The sequence below is a fragment of the Notamacropus eugenii genome, chromosome 1 (genome assembly GCF_028372415.1).
Source record: "Notamacropus eugenii isolate mMacEug1 chromosome 1, mMacEug1.pri_v2, whole genome shotgun sequence".
NCBI classification, from domain to species: Eukaryota; Metazoa; Chordata; class Mammalia; order Diprotodontia; family Macropodidae; genus Notamacropus; species Notamacropus eugenii.
Window position 1 is genome coordinate 412,087,009 of NC_092872.1, and position 17,870 is coordinate 412,104,878.

General features: G+C 39.4%; 1 protein-coding gene across 1 annotated transcript; it reads left to right on the forward strand.

Annotated features, from left to right (window-relative positions):
- The first annotated feature begins 1,877 nt into the window (after positions 1 to 1,877).
- Positions 1,878 to 17,553, forward strand: LOC140518717 (serine protease inhibitor Kazal-type 1-like). Its single transcript, XM_072631069.1, has 4 exons — positions 1,878 to 2,007; positions 10,205 to 10,236; positions 13,629 to 13,732; positions 17,429 to 17,553. Exons 1-4 carry the CDS (start codon positions 1,953 to 1,955, stop codon positions 17,472 to 17,474), a joined length of 237 nt encoding a protein of 78 aa, XP_072487170.1. The 5' UTR covers positions 1,878 to 1,952; the 3' UTR covers positions 17,475 to 17,553.
- The last annotated feature ends 317 nt before the right edge of the window (positions 17,554 to 17,870 follow it).

Consider the following 17,870-nt stretch of genomic DNA (forward strand, 5'->3'; position numbering starts at 1 on the left):
TCCTTGTCCGCAGGCACAGTCCCCACCTCCATAAAGAATAGCACAGACACTCTCAGTGAAGCAGAGTAATGAGATTTGGGGGGGAGGGGGGAGGGATTAGAAGGAAGAAATGAAATTAAATGAAGAAATGAAACAGCCCATATTCCTAAAGGCCTCTTTTCTACTTCAGGCTAACTGGGAGGGTAGAACAAGAGTAAAATATATTTGCAAAGTTCACAAATTCTCACAGCTGATGCCCAGAACCAGAGCCAATACTACAGTTGTTTTGTAACCAGAGAGATGCAAATAGACACCTATTCATTCTAAGATGGCATTCCTATTAGACAAGCACGATTCTGCTGTATTAAAGAGTTAGTTGATGGTCACTTCTTCTCCAAGTGGGAGTAACAACAGTATCTCATTTGTTTCTCTTATTGTTTCCCATCATCCATCTCACCAAGAAGTCATAAGGTGGTTGAAGAAAAGAGATTCTTGCCTCTGATCTGCTTCTATCCTCCCCACTTTCTAAATGATGACTTACTGGACTAAGAAGTAAGAGACCACGACATTTAGCTTTGATTCAGCCACTAACTCAGTTTTTGATCTTGGGGAATTAATTTTAGCTCTCTGGGTCTTAGCTTTACATCCATAAATGAGAATTGTTCTTGTCTTGTTGCCTTCCTGGCTGCTGTATAAATAAGGAGAGAGAAGGGAAGAGTTCTGAAGTTTGAAAAGAGAAAAGAAGATTCTTTTCCCGGCACAATGTAGGATGTGGTGTGGAGGAGACTTCAGATACTCTCTGCTGCATGTCATCTCTCATTTTATAAATAAGGATACTCATTCCCAGGTAAACCAAATCACTCACTCAAAGGCACCAAGAAACTAGGAGCAGCACAGGGAGTTTGAAACTCTACCCTCTGGTGTCAGACAGGGACTCGTCACCATTCAAGATGTTTCTGATTACCTTAAAAAATCAGATCTAAGAGGGAACTGTAGAGAATATCTAGTTCAACTCAGTCTGTAGTAGACTGGATACTACTCCTCTTTCACTAAGAAAAGTCAGGAAAAGGAAGGAAACATGCAGTTACTAAATTCCTACTACATTCCAGGCCAAGTGCTAAGACTTTTACAAATATTATCTCATTTGATCCTCACAACAAACTGGGGAGTTTTTATTATCATTATTATTAATGATGATTTGCTTATTATTATTATTATACGGCTGAGAAAAATGAGGCAGACAGAGGCTAAGTGACTTACCAAAGGTCAATGGCTAGTAATGAATGGGGACACATTTGAATTCAGGTCTTCATGACTCCAGGCCCAATTCTCTACCTACTTCACCAACTAGATGTCACACAAGTACACACATACATACACACACACTAACAAACACACACACACAAAGGATGGAGGCCTACTGGAAGGAGGCAATAATGAGGGAGTCTCTATAACAAAGCAACCAAGGTGAGATTCTAAGAATGCAAAATAACACATAGGAGGAAGACTGAGCAGAGGCCTATACACCAAGGGGAAAGAACAGGATCACAAACATAAGAGAGACTGGGAGAAAGGGAATACCTAAGGCTGAAGGAGGGAAAGGTTGGGAGCTGAGGGAGAAGGTAAAAACATATTTACTCACTAGACAGGGGGAATGAGGGAGGAAGAGGTAAGTCACCCACAGCCCTAGGTACACACAGACAGAACAGACTTTGGGGCTTGGGTGAGAGCAGGGCAGGTGGAATTGGCTCACCTAGGACAGTGACCAACCCTAGGCAAGTTAGGCAGGAGGGCAGAGGTCTGCTTAGGGCTTCCATGAGATAGTAGGTCACCTGAGAACATGATGTAATTCAGCAAGTGGAGCCCATGGTTCCTATATAAGGCAGCCTGCCAGGCTCCTGTGAACTCAGGACACCTGCTCTCCTTTGAAACCTTTCAGTTTCAGCCTCAGCTGGAGGTAAAGAAGTCTGATCATGAAGCCTCTTGGCATAGTCCTGCTGCTCTCTCTGGCTCTGGGCTGCTTCTTGGGTAAGTTTCTCTTTGGGCACAGCACCCTCTCACTGGGGCCAGTAGCCCTCAGACAGTCTTTCATAGCCCAATTTGACTCTATTTGCACCCTCATGGGAGTTTTGGCTGTATTAAGACAGCTCCTGAGGCTAGAAGTTTTCTCCACAACCAGGATGGGTGAAGGAGAACAGGAGGTTTATTATCCCTGTTTTGCAAAGGAGAAAACAAACACGAGATAGGTGAATGGGAACACAGCTGTTGCTGGGAGAACCCACCTCTAAATCTAGGTCTGTCCAGGTTATAGGACACAGAATACAGACTGCACCCATGAGGACCTGGGTCTGGGGTATAGAGAAAAGACTTTGGTAGGGATATCATAGGCAGGATTTCTGGACTAGACAGGTGAGATGAAAATTTTGACTGATATTTGTGGAAAAAGAAGGTGAGACAGAGACACAGAGGCAGAGACAAAGGCAGAGGCAGGAAGACAGATAGACGCACAGAGGCAGAGACAATGAGTTAGCACTCTTGAATTCAGCAACACCTGAATTCAAATTCTGCCACAGACACTAAAATGGGGATAATGGTAATATCTCACAAGAATGTCATGAAAATATAAGATAAACAAGTAAAGAGCTTTGAAACTTTGAGTACGAGACAAATGCTAGGTGTTATTAGGTGTTATAATAATTTTCATGATTTCCTTTGATCTTAATAACATATAAGTATTTTTAAATTGTTGCATTTATATTACACAGGGGAAAGTGCAGTTAAGTGAAACACTCAGAGTCATAGACCAGATGAATAGGTCATATTGTGGACCCAGATCTCCTGATCCTAACACCAATACCCTCACATCCACAGTCTGTTACTTGTGTTGTTTAGGACAGATTCAAGAATGAACTGAGATATAGTGAAAAGAGCTCTCAATTTACAGTCTGGATGCCTGACCTGAAATCTTGGCTCTGATTATTAGCTATGAGACAAAGGAAAACTTAACTCATCCCTCTGAGCCTCTGTTTCCTGATCTGTAACATAAGGATAATACTTATGATATTATTGTGAGGGAAGGGCTTTTATACATACTAAATTGTCATCTCATTAACTACTAACAGAATTCTAATATCCATAGAATGTTACAGAACCACAGGATCATAAGTGGATCTTAGAAATTATCAAGTCCTGCCTTTCTCATTTTTGTAGATAAGAAAAATGAGGCACAATGGGGTTATGTGATTCACCCAGGTACTAAATGTTTGAGGTAGGATTTGAATCTAGATCATCTTGACTGCTAGAATTTAAGGGTGCTCTCTAGTCCTGTAAGTTTCAGAGCAGGTAAGGTCCTATATTGATTGAGGGGGTATACTTAGTGAGAGCTCCCTCCACAGATGAAATAACAAGTCTAAAGCACACCAGATATGATAAACTTATAGTATATTGAGTCCATCCTCCCTCCCTTGCCAAGAGTCCCTTCTATAGATATCCCAGGAAGGAATTGCCCAATCTCTGCTTGAAAAATTCCAATGAGAAGAAGCCCATTGTTTCCAATTCTATCAGTTCCATTATGGGGACAGACTTCCTTGTTAGACACCTCTTACATTCAGCCCAAACAATTACCCTCTGTCACTTACTCTACCACATTCTGTTCTCTGAGGCCAAACCAAACAACTTTAATTCCTTATTGACATAGCAGTATAGAGTCACAAAGAACTAGCAGAGCTCCCTCAAGAATAGGACATGCCTAAAAGTCATCCCCTTTTTCAATAGCATAATTAACCTGGCAAAGCCAGTAAACTATTACAAATACAATTTGACAATGGATCTCACATGATGTCAAATACAATTTGACAATGGATCTCACTATTCTTATGGACAAGATAGGGAGTCACAAGCCACACAAGAGTAGAAGGCAGTTACTTCAGAGCTGTTTTAAGAGAGCCAAAGAAAAATCACAGAATCATACATTTAGACCTAGAAGAGACTTGGAGGTCATCAATCCAATGCCTTCATTTCACAAAGGAGGAAAGGGAAGGGCACATGGCTAGAGAGTCTCAATGACTCGTCATCCATTGCAAAAACAGCAAAGGGCAGAGCCACAATTTGAAGACAGGTCCCTTGATTCCAAATCCATCATATTTCCCATTGCATCAGGTCACTCCTGATAGACAAGTTAGAATTTCAGGTCAAATGATAAAATTTTAAGAATCTTATAAGTAATATGTTACATTTGGGTTCAAAAAACCAGCCTCACAAGTACAAGATGAGAATGTGACTAGCCTACTACAGTTTTCTGTTTAAAAGATGTCAGGGTATTAGTGGACTAGTTCAATATGGATTAACTGTCTAGTACGTGATCCAAAACAAGTTAATTCTTACTTATGTTTCATTCATAGAAGAATGTTTTCAGTCTAGGGAGGTTATAATTCCATCACATGTGGTCTGCAGGCAGCTTATGGTCAGCCCATGAAAAATGTTGAGCATGTGGAAGAAAGTAAAGATGTAATGGATGTTTTGTCCATGCCCTGCTTAAGCCACCTTCCACTCATCACTATTGTGGCTCTCATGTAATTTGGTGGGTGGGTCTCCACAGCACACTCTCTTCTGTTTCTCCAGTGACCTGTGGTAACTGACCATTGTCATACCTTTTCTTTGAAAGGGAGCTTCTAAAACCCTATCTGTGGCCAGAAGAAATTTAGCCTATTTTAATTTTGGCCATTACCTACTGTCAAGTTTTGCAGGTCTGCAGTACTAGATGTCATATTTAAGGAGGAACATTGATAAGTTGGGGAAAGTACAAAGAAGATAGACTAAGACAGTGAAAGGTCTTCATATCATGACATATGAGATTCTTGAATTGAGCTGGGCATGTTTAGCCTGGAGAAGAGAGGATTTAAGAAGGACACGATAGCTATCTTCAAGTACTTGAAAGGTTATCAGGTAGAAAGAATCAGCCTTCTCCTGCTTGGTTCAAGAAGGTGGAATTAGGAGCAATGGGTAAAAGTTACAAATAGGGAAATGCTTGCTATTGCGGAAAATTTCCTAAAATTTAGCGATCTAACAATGAAACAGGCTGCTGTTGGAAGTAGCTCCTTCTATCCATTAACATCCTGTCTGGACTCACTCCCTAACAATTAGCAAACTTCTCCCAACCACAGAAAGTGTTCAAGTAAAGTCAGAAGTCTAGTTTTGGGGTATTTTGTGGGTGCTATTCTTGTTCAGGTGCTCATAAGATCAAATAGCACCTGAGGTCTCTTCCAAGTTCAACATGTTTTGATTGTGTCACTAAAATGTCTTTTCTTCTCCAGGGTACACATTTTCATTTTCTTTAACTAAATCTTCATATGGCCTAGCTTCCAGGTGTCTTCCCAAAATTCTAGGATTGAATATATGCTCAAATTTAATATTCTAATATTCAATAATTCAGTTTCTTAAAAAAAGATCCAATGATTTTTACAATTCTAAGATTCCCTGATTGGAGAATACAAGAATGCTCTGATTCTAGGAAATTGCATAGTTGAACATTGCTTTTTCATAGTGGGACATGTTTGATACCAAAGGAAGAGGCCAAGGAGCTCCAGATAGATTGGGGATAGAAGTTTAATCAATTGAGTTACTTACGTTAAGGACAGTATGATGGATCCCTGTCAGGAGTTACCAATGTTCCATCTGGGGCAGTGGTCAGACCACAGGTTCAATATCTGCAAACACCCCAGGAAGTCCCAGTGCTAATTATACTAGTCAAACAAAGGGAAATGGAGCCATAGAGTACATCACTGCTGATTGGTGGATATATTGGATTTCTGTTTAGTAATGAGTTTATTTCCAAGCTTGTGCATTAAGCCAGTGTAGATGCCCAGACTCAAAATTAGGTCCTGGTCTTGTACTGGACATGAGCTGGTCACTGTGTCTTTGTTATGGTTTTTGTTCTGCACAATACCTAAGTTATGACTGACTTAAGTCATATGGAAGTAATCATATGGAAGTAATGATTTTTAACAGGTCATCATGTCCAAGCTTTCAACTTTCATAGAGTTTGAGTTAATGGCTTTTCCCTTCTTAGTGTATATTATGGTTTTTCCCCAGTCAGGACCTCACACCCTGCTCTGCACTTATACAGTCACCACCCTCATTTAAACTCTTATCCCCTTTCAATCTTGACTATTACAATATTTGATCCTCCTATTGGTCTCCCATCTCTCATCTCTGCAGTCCTTCCTTAATCCAGCTCCTGAAATGATTTCCTTAAAGCACAGATCTAACCATGTCACTCCCCTACCTAAGGAGTTTTCAAAGTTCCAGCCGTTTTCTCTCATCTTTGGGGTCACTTATTAGACTCATGTGTCTGCCATTACAGCTCTTCACTCATCAGCCCCTCCTCTTCTCCAATCTCCACATCACTCCACTGCATATGCTCTATAATCCAGCCATATTGGACTATCTGCCCTATTCTCACACCAGACACTGCATCTCTTCTTTCCATCCATTTGCCCTGGCTGTTCACTTTGTCTAGAATGTTCTCTCTCACTTCTGTCTTTTGGAACCTCTGTTTTCCTTCAAGACTCAGTCACCTTCTCCTGAAGTCTGTCCTGATCTCCCCATCAATTAGTGCCTTCCCATGCAAGGTTACATTGCCTCTCATTTATATGTCCTCTTTAAACCTCTACAGGTATAAATTGTGGCCCGCATTTGAACGTAAGTTCTTTGAGAGCAGAGACAGTTTGTCTTTGTATCTCAAGTATTTCAAATAGTTCCTAACATATAATAGGTACATAATGCATACTTATTGATTGATTGAACCCTGTGAGACAATTATTTTCCCCAGTTTACAAAAGAGGAAACTGAGCCTTAGGAGAAAGAAAAGCGACCTGCTCAATGTCATACAGCTAGTCAGTTTCAGAGCTGAACTTCAACCTCAGGTTTCCTAAATTCTACTTCCAGTATGTTTTCAGCAACCCCAAACTTTCTTCCAGGTGATACACATTCAAAAGTATAGCAGAAGAAATGCTCATTCAAAGATACTTTGTATTCATATTTGTATTTAAATGATACTTTGTATTCATTCAGTACTTTATAATTTGCAAAGCACTTTTGGGTCTATTATCTTGTTAGGGTCCATAAAAATCCTGTTGAAATAAATAGAACAAAGGTTGCCATGTCCATTTTGCAAACGGCCAAGCTCAGACCAGAACAGAGCAATAGCATATCCCAGGTCATACAGCTCAGGACAGAGCCACAACTGAAGACTAGGTTTTCTTCCACCAATTACTCTGCCTTGAAAGCATTTAAATCCTACTTCTACTGGATAGGAAATTAAAAGGGCTTTGGATTTCTCCTGTTCTATCCAGGAATTAGGGTTATTTTTCTCCCAGATGAACTACCTTTTCTGGGAATCCTCTTGAAAGTCCTGAGAAACACAATGAGTGAGATAGAAAGGTGATTTTCTTATCAAGGAAAACAACTGTCAGCAGATCATAGGTTATATTTACTCTTAAGATTTCTAGAGATCTTAGATTTCTTTCATATGGATTCTCCCTCCTCCAGAGAAAATTTGCTGCCCCATCCTTCCCCTCACCAAACAACCAACACCTTACTAGACTTTTTCACTAGTTACTATGGCCAAAGTATGCATCCTCCAGGAACCATCCTTCTGGTGAAAGCATTACCACAAGTAGCTAGGCTGATTGCTCAGAGCACCAACACATCTTCTGAGATTACAGCATAACTAGCTTGAAAGGACCTCCCAATATTTGTGCTCTCCTAACATAGCCTTCAAGAACTTCAATTCTATTTCATTCCTCAATGAGTCAACAGAAAAAGATTTTAGTAAAGACAGTCAAGAATAATAACTCATATTTAGATAAAAAGACTGGCATTCAAATCTTCTGTTTATTACCTGTACAATCTTGGTCTCAGTTTTTTCATCTTCAAAATTATTGGGTTAGATTAGATGACTCTGAGATCCTTTTCAGCTCTGTGCCTATAATCCTATGAAGGAAGGTTTTTATTTGCAAAGCATCACAACAGCCCTGTTAGGCAGGTAACATAAGTATCATTATTATTATTGTACAAATTAAGAAACTCAGTGTCAGAGAGAAGTAATTCTTCCAACTCCCACAAAAGAGTGATGGGCAGAGTCAAGATTGAAGCCTAGTTCTTCCAGCTCACAATGAGGTAATCTTTCCAGTTCTCAAAAGTGAAGGGAAGTTTCCAAGAATGAGAGGGTACAAAGGGTCTAATTAAGATGTAACTCATTTTACAAGTCATCTAGAAAAGGGGAGGAAAAGCAATCTCTGAATTATTCATTTTACTCACTTGGAAGTATATTTAGAGAATATCAGAGCTAGCTGGACCCTTGAGATGATAAAACATCCTATCCATGCATAGAGTTGATGGATTTAGCATATGAAATAAGATATATATACTCACATGTATATATGGATAGTCAAGCAAAACGCTGGGGGATTTGTTTTGCTTGACTATCCATATTTACTACAATTTTTTCATTTTTTTCCAAATGAGGGGATGTGAAGAAGAAACATTAGATTTCTATTAATTTTACGTAGTAGAAAAGTGAACAGAGGTGAGAGAAAGATGCTACATATGTGATATGTTGTCTGCATTTTCAAATGAGGTCATTGTACCAAAAAAAACTGAAAGTGACCCCCAAAAAGGGACAGTGAAAGGTGATGTCACTTCACATTTTTGCATAGACAGACTTGCCCCAGTTACTCCCCATGAACGTAATTACTGGCTGAATTTTGAAGATTTTTGATCAAGCAAAGAAAGCAGACTATTTAATTATACAGATATAATTAATCATTTTAAAAAAGAAAGTCTAAGATGGCTCTCAAGTTGTAAATCTAGTTGCTGAGGCAAGGTATGGTGGTGCCCTTCATAAAAACAGAGAAATGGGAGGAAGGGTAGTTTTGGGGGAGAATATGATGAATTTTCATTTTCGACATGTTGAGATTGAGGATGCCTCCAGGACATCCAGGATAAGGTGTCTAATGGACAATCCATGAGGTAGAATTAGAGCTCTGGAAAAATATCATGGCTGGCTATAAAGCTTCCTAATTCATCCACAAACAGATGATGTTGAACGAAGAGGATCTGATCAAGTCATCGAGAGAGGGAATGTTGAAAGAGAAGAGAACCCAAGACAAAACCCTACAGTATGCCTGTGGAAAGAATTCACAAGATATGTATGATGAGGCAACAAAATAGATTGTGATGGAGCTGTCAAATAGGAAGGAGGAAAACCAGAAGAGAGCAATGCCATGGAAACCCAGAGAGGACAGAATGCCTAGAATATTGGAGTGGTCAACAATGTTGCAAGTTTCTGAAGGAAATCAAGATGGATAAGGACTGAGAAAAGGACATTGAATTTAACAGCCAGGAGATTTGAGAGAGTGGTGATTATCCAACCACATCAAGCACATTCTCATATTTATGGCTACTCAGTTTTCTTTGCTTGAAATACCCCGCCTTCCTATGTCCACCTGTCAAACTACCAGTTCCAAATGCACATTCCTCCAAAACGTCTTGACATTTCCCAAAGTACTTATCAGATTTTGCATTGCCTTATATTTACTTGTCATACATATATGTATGCATATATATATATGTCTGTGTATGTGCACATGTGTCTGCACACCTTTCCTCATGGAAAAGTCTCTTCTATTATTTGTGTTTGTACCCCACTCCAACTTATCTAGCATTATAGCATCTCAATAAATCTTGATTAAATGAAAAGAAGAAAAAGAATATAGAACATAGGATATAGAATACAGACTGTCAGAGCTGAAACATGAAACATGATGTGACAGAACTGGAAGGGAACTCTTACACTATCTAGTTTAACTGAAAGGAAATTGAAATGCAATGACAGAAATAGACTAGTCCAAGGTCACACAGTAATTGAGTAGCACAGTAAGGACTAAGCACCAGGGTCCTGATCCCCAGAACCAGGAATTTGTAAGTGAAATAATGGATAGAAAAACACTTGTGTCCTTTTCAGTTGACTGCACTTTTGTCTAATTCTGCCACATTTCAGGAGACTGGGGCTTGTGGGAAGGCCAGCATGACAATACCCAGCAAGCTGAGGGGTAGGTGGAGAGGCTAGGGCAGTAATCCAGACTCATCTGGTTCCCTTAATCTCCCTCCATCATCCCCAAAGTATCTATCTAACAAACTGACCCTTTGGAAATTTGTTTCCTAGATATTGCACAAGCTGAAGAAGAAGATGATAAGGTAAGAGGAACTTCTACTTTGTCATTTTAACACATTTTCCATGCCATGATGAAGGGACTATTGATTCCCACAGTCCATTCAGCTTTCAGCAACCATTGGCCTTCAGCACCAGCATGGCACCGTGCTTTTACCAAGATCAAAAGTGACCTCATCTTTCTAGACCTCAATTTCCCTCACAGTTAAATGAAGAGATGGGAAAAAGTGATCTCTGATATTCTATGAGTTCTACGTTCTGACATCCTTTCCCTCTCAGACATTTTATGTTCTGTACTTGACATTTCATTTCCTATGTTTTGGGCTCCCTTCCAGCTCTATCTTCTGTGTTCTATGTTCTGACTTTCTGTGTGTTCTGTGTTCTGAGGTCCCTCCTAATTCTAACATTCTGTATGTACCTTCCAGATCTGACATTTTGTGGTCTGTCTTTAACATTCCGTGTTCTATGTTCTTCCTTCCAGCTCTGTTCCCCTGTGTTCTATGTTGACATTCTATTTTCTATGTTTTAAGCAGGTTTCTAGCTCTCATGTGTTGTGTTCTTTGTTCTAAAGTCACTTACAGCTCTCAGTATTCTACACTACTTCTTCTGAGATCTCTCAACTCTCCTGTTGTAAGACTCAATGATATTCTATGTAATGGAGCAAACTTCAGTGATTGTTTTCTTTTTCATCAATGATTGTTTCAATGTCTTTTATGATTTTGAAAATCTGCTTATTTATTATAAAAATAAACAAACAGAAATAGATAGGAAAGATTCTCTGAAAAGGATAGAGACCTTCATTCTGTAAGAACCAGAGTATTGCTAGGGATATTGCTCTGTTGTTAAAATAGGGAAAATAACCCTTGCTGTCACTTCCTTACAAGGCATATGTGAGGTTGATATGAGAGAATATGTGCCAATCACATTACAAAGTGTAAAACACTACAGAAATGGGGAGTTTGAGTGGAAACTACCCCATGACCACCTCCATCCCCCATAGCATATCAACTGTGGGAGATCACGGAATAGTTTCCACTCAAAGTTCCCCTTTCTGTAGTGTTTCATACTTTGCAACGTCCTTGGTACATATCCTCTCATTTTGACCTCACAAAAGTCTTCCAAGGGGTTGAAATAAAGGGTTATTTCTCTCATTTGACAGAAAAGAAAACTGAGGCCCAAACAGGGAGAATTATTGAATATTTGTGGGAAAAGGCATGAGAGTGCACTTGATCCAATCCTTTCATATATGGATGGGGAATTTAAGCCCCAAGAAGTTATACCAATGTGATTCTAAGTTACAATAAGAGAGGCATCATGTCCAGAATAAGAGATGTGATAATCTTGTTATGTTCTACTCTGATCAGACCATTATTATATTATATATTATAATAAATAATATATTATATGTATTATTATATTCCATTATGGGCAACATGTTTTAAGAAGGGCCTTGCTAAACTACAGCAAACAAGGAAAGGATGAGTAAGGCTGATGATGGGACAGAAGATGATGCCCTATGAAGATCATTTAAAGAAATTGTGAGTCTTAGCCTGGGGAAGAGTAGATTTAAAAGAAATAAGACTGCTGAAGGGTGTCATATATAGACTGAATAACCTGATTTTGCTCAGCCCCAGGAAGCAGAAGTGAGATTAATGAAAGATACTTACAAACAGATAGATTTTTGGCTCAGTCTAAATCAGGGTAAACTGATAATTAAAATTGTCCTAAAGTGAAATGCTCTGCCTTGGGAGGTAGAGAGCTCTCCATAAATGGAAGCATTTCAGCAGAGGCTGGACAAGCCCTTCTGGGAGGTTGTTGTAGACATTTCATTTTAGGAATTATTGGACTGTTTCTCTTCTGAGCTTCCTTCCCACTCTGAGATACCATTATTCTGCCAAGTGACTTGTCCAGGGTCACAGGGCCAGACTGAGACATGAACTGTAGTCATTTGATTCTTCATATAGCCCCAACAATTCAATTCAACAGGCGTTTATTAAATACTTTGTATGTGGCAGGTAAGAACGGATAGAGAGAAGGCCTTAGAGTTACAAAGACCTGGGTTAGAACCCTGTATCTCTCCCCTACTGTCCATGTGACACTGAGTAAATTATTTAACCTTGAAGTAACCCCACTAACTTAGATTATAATTAACTATTCCAGAACAGTTATAGATCTGCAAGGATAAAGGGTGTTTCCTCATCAAGAATTGCATGTACCAATGAAATCACCAGTCCCTCCCACCCCCAGACCTCTAAATAGGGGTCAGGCCCTGTTCTAGGCCATAGGGATACAAAGATGAAAATAAAATCAGTCCCTGCCCTCAAAGAGTTTATATTCTACCTTACACAGTAAGTACCTCCAGAATCCATTCGTAGTGAATTCAAATTAACTTCAGGAAGAAGAGGTGCACTAATAAGGAGAAATCAAGGAATGCCTCATGTGGAAGGTCCATAAAGGGATGGAGGGATGCCAGAAGGGACAAAAAAGGAGCACATTTCAGGCCCTGAGAGCAGCCTTTGCAAAGGTATGGAGGTTCTAGGAAAGGGAATGTAGAGCTTGGGGAACACCATGTAGACCAGTTTGGAGGTGTTGCTCAACAGGAAACATCCCATAGGCAAGAAATTATACTGACCTAACCATGGCAATCATCTCTTGCCAGAGAAGCTCAACAACAGATTCTTCAAGACAGCCTTGTATGAGTGGAAGGGCTTTCTTAAGGGAATCCATGAGCACAGTAGAGGTGTTCAAGCCAAAGCTAGATGAATTTTTGGCAGGTACACTGGACTGAGGATTCCCTGTTAAATACTGGCCAGGCTAAAATCACATCTTCTACAGGAAGCCTCTTCAATCCTCCAGTATTCTTTCCTCTGTCGATGATTTACAATTTAACCTATATTTAGTCTAGGTAATATGTTGTTGCTGAGTCATTTTCAGTAAAGTCCAACTCTTCATGACCCCTTTTGGGGGTTTTCTTGGCAAAGATACTGGGATGTTTTGCTATTTCCTTCTTCAGCTCATTTTAGCAATGAAGATACTAAGGCAGAGTTAAGTGACTTGCCCACAGCTAGTTAAGTATTGGAGTTTGATTTGAACTCAAATTTTCCTGACTCCAGGCCTGGCACTCTATCCACTGTGCCACCAAGCTGTATATAATTGTATGTTATCCTCCCCATTAGACAGTTGATGGCAGTCTTGCTATCAACAGGCAGTCTTATCTCCCTATCTCTGGATGGCAGGAATGGTCTTTTACTTCATTTTGCATCTTCATTGCTGAGTATACTGCCTGGAACATAAAAGGTGATTAATAAATGTTTATTGGCTGACTGGATGAATGGTTGTTATAGACCGCCTTCCAGATCTGAGTATCTGGGTGTCTGTGACACAGTAGGAGAATCAGTCTGTTTTATTACTCTTATAGACTGATGCCTGTAAATTCCCAATATGCTCCACACACATTGGCTTTATCTGTGGCTCCGATGGAAACACTTATCTCAATGAATGTGTGCTGTGTCAGGAAAATAAGTAAGTATCACCATTATTTTCTTCAGAGTTAACATTTTAAAGTTCAATGAGCTCACATCCAAGAACTTGAGTGAACCTTAGAGGTCATCTAGTCATCTATTCTAGCTCTTAACCAAGGGTCGCTGCCAAAAAGTCAGTGGAAAAACTTCATCAAGTCCATGAACTTGGATGGGAAAAATTATTGCATCTTTATTTTCACTAACCTTAAATTGAAATTTCTCATTTCCTTTTATTATAAAAGTAGGCAACAAACTGAAAAGGGCTCTATTGGCTTTGCCAAACTCCAAACATTTCTCTCTCTCTCTCTCTCTCTCTCTCTCTCTCTCTCTCTCTCTCTCTCTCTCTCTCTCTCTCTCTCTTTCTCTCTCTCTCTCTCTCTCTCTCTCTCTCTCTCTCTCTCACTCTCACTCTCACTCTCACTCTCACACTCACTCACACACACAAAGACACACACACACACACACACACACACACACACACACATACACATTTTAAAAAACAAGACAAAACAAAACCTTGATGTAGTCCAAAATCTTCATTGGACAGAGACCACCACAGGGGGCATTGATTTTCCCAAGGCCCCCCAGGCAATGTTACAGAAATGGGATGCAGCCCTAGGTCTCCTAGAACCTAATCCAGTGTTTGTTCTACTACACAATGATTTCTCTAATTCCAAATAATTAACTGGGTCAAATGGACAGTAAGAGGGAGTGGAGATCATGTCAGCTGGGTCACCACTCCAGTGATGTTGAGGAAGAGTACAGTGGACAATGAGGAATCTCTCCTAAAGAGTTTCCTTGAGGACATTTTACAATGTGGAGGGAGAAGGGGAACAATCCTGGACACCAGACACATACACTTGAAATAATAAAACAATCATTAGGCCTAAATAACATGGTGTATATTCATAAATTCATTCTCAGTTAAGCTCCTTCATCCACTCTTAACCTCAACCAAACTGATTTACTTGATATTCCCTACACATGAAATTCCACCTCCTCCTATTGTGCTTTTGCATAGTATGTACATACAATAGTATGTACCCTATGCCTCTTATGCCATTCCTGAACATCTCTGCCTCTTGGACTCCCTAGATTCATCAAAGCTTTTTTCAGTTATCACCTACTACATGAAATAGGTATTTTCCCTAATCTTTCCAGTGGTTGAGTCATTCTGTCCATTTCTCCAACCAATTACTTTGTGCTTACTGAGTATACATTTGTATTTTACTCAAATACATTAAGTTCCTTGAGAACAAGGGTTGTTTTATTTCTGAGTTTATTTGAGTTTTTTATCCCTAGTGCCTGGCACACAGCAGGAGCTCAATAAATACTTGCTGATTGAACTAAATCTAATCTGAAAGATTCCTCAAAATATAGAATATCAGATCTAGAAGGGATCTTATAACCTATGCAGGACAGCTATTATATTTTAACATAAAGGAAACTGAATTCCAGGGAAGATAATTTCTTTGCCCGAGTTCACACAGATCATTAGCAAAAGATAATGCTAATCTGATGCACAATTTGCACATAACTGCTTTTTCCTAAGGGCTACCAAACCTGGCCTCATAAACTTACTGGCTGTGTATCTCTGGGCAAGTCCCTTAACCCTGTTTACCTCAGTTTTATCATCTGTAACAATAAGCTGGAGAAGGAAACTTCAAACCACTTTAGTTTTTGTTCATCCTTCATTCTTAAAGAGGAACTGTTTCTTTGCAAAGACAACCCCAAATGGGGTCAAGAAGAGTAGGACATGAATGAATGACTGAAGGACAGTAACAACATAAAAGGAGTTCAAGAGAGAAAAATATCAATGAGTTGTGCAGGAGCAAGGGAGGGGGAGAAGGTGAGACTTGAAGGATGAATATAATTTGGACAAACTTAAGGAAAGGGGAGGACCTTCCATACCAAAGGAACAAGAGAGGAAAGTGCAAGGTGAGACTAGGGACTGTGACAGCTAAGACTGAGATTGTGGAATACCATCTAAATTTCTTCCATGCATAGGACATATTGGCAAATTATCCTGCAGTTTTAGCCCAGCTTTGTCCCCCAAGAGAGTGCTCCTCTTGCTGGGGACTGGGAGAGTGCAGAACTAATTGAGCTTGTTACACCATGTTGGTCCCAGATTTGTGTCTCTCATGAAGGATTGCAAAGAACCCCTATTTCCTGAGCCTGGCTTGGTATTTTGAGACATTCCAAGTGACTTATGGTTTCATGCCATTTACAAACCTTACTAAGGTGAACTTGGAATCATTTGATAATTTTCCTATGGTCTGGCTAAGTTTTTGACATGAACTTACATCTTTATAAACATTAGGGGGGACAAAATAAAATAAAGTGTCCTTGATTTTGAGAAATCCACCAGGGTCCAAGGTAAAATCATAAATTCAGGGAACACAGAACATCAGAGCTAGAAATGACTTTAGAACACAAACCTTAAACTGTACCTACACTTAAACATATATATTTCCTATTGACTAGAACTTTTAGGGAAGCTCTGCGTAAAGATCTGAATAAAAGATTCTTCATTTCTTTTGTGTCTTGAATCGCTTTGGTAGTCTGGTAGAGCCCTTCTCAGACTCCTGTTTTTAAAGGCATAAAACAAAAGATATAGCATTACAAAGGAAATCAAAGTAGTCAACAAAACATTAAGAAAAAAAATTTCCCAGACCCAAAGTTAAGAAAGCTTAGTTAGACTTTTCCCAGCCAGAGTGATTATCCATATATAGGGAGATGAAAATTTTATATGTTGTACATCAGAATGAAGTAATGTATATAATCCCTAAGAAATTTTAAATGCAACATTTTTCTTTTTTCAAAAAAGTATATAATACATAGGGCAGAATCAATAATTAGGTGATTAAACTGAAGGGGAACAGGGTCCTACCATAGCAGTAGATTTATTTCATGTGGGAACTGGGAATCTTGGGGAAAGAGAGCAAAGGAAGAATGGAGGGACTCTGAGGCACTTAGAATATTAATAGCTAACATTTATATAGTACCTACAATGTGTGAGGAAATGTGCTAAGCACTTTCTAATTATTCTCATTCAATCCTCACAACAGCCTTGGGAGGGAGGTGCTATTATTATTCATTTTGAAGATAAGCAAAGTGAGGAAAACAGAGCTTAAGTGACTTGCCTAGGGTCACACAGCTAGTAAGTGTCTGAGATTGGATATGAACTCAGGTGTTCCAGATCCCAGCCTCTATCTACTGTGCTTCCTAGCATAGAAGAAAAAAATCAGCCAATAAGATAAAGTTGGAAAGCTCAGGATATCTTTATCCCAGAGAACAGAAAATGAATCAGGGTGATCAGAAAATCATATGGGAGGAGATATTAATCACTGCCTATGGGAAGAATTGTTGAGGTAGAAAGAATGCACTTTGTTCTGCTTAGCCCCAAAAGGCAGAAACAAGAAGCAATGAGCAGAAATTTCCAAGAGGCAGGTTCTGAGTCAAAAGAAGAACTTACTGACAAAAAACTGGCTGTCAATGAAACAGCTGACATTCTGATGTTCTAAGACCCCTTCCAAATTCTACATTCTGTATTTTAAGGCTCCTTCCTCTACTAATGTTTAATTGTGTCCTTGTTCTAATAATGACATTCTGGGCATAATTTTCTTTCGTGCTTCAAGGTCTAGATTTTTTTAAAAGTGTTGACTCAGAGTGCTCTATCTTTTCATTTCTGCCATAGGAAAAGAACTAAACCTGTCCTGATCCAAAAAGAGGGCTTTTGTTGAAGAACCAAAATATCCTGGTTCCCAGTGACCTGGTATCATGGCTGGCTGGGATAATTCTTTAATAAATGCATAAGATTGATTCCTGCCATTTATGTGATTTATCATGAAAAAAATATGTTGGAGAAAGAAAGTGTGGAATTGACTGGTTTTTAGGTCAGTTCAAATCCTGCCCTTTACACTTTATTGCCTATGTGGGTTCAAGCCATGCTCCTGACCCTTCCTGCCTCTTCTGACTGCCAATCCAAGACTTTTTCCATTGCATTACCTTGTCTTTCAAAGCCACAGCCTGCAGGATGGGGGGGGGGGGGGAATCACAGAATTCTCATAGTTTAGAATTGGAAAGAAACTTATAGACCATTTATTCAAATCCTGTCATTTATGCTACCTGGATATTTT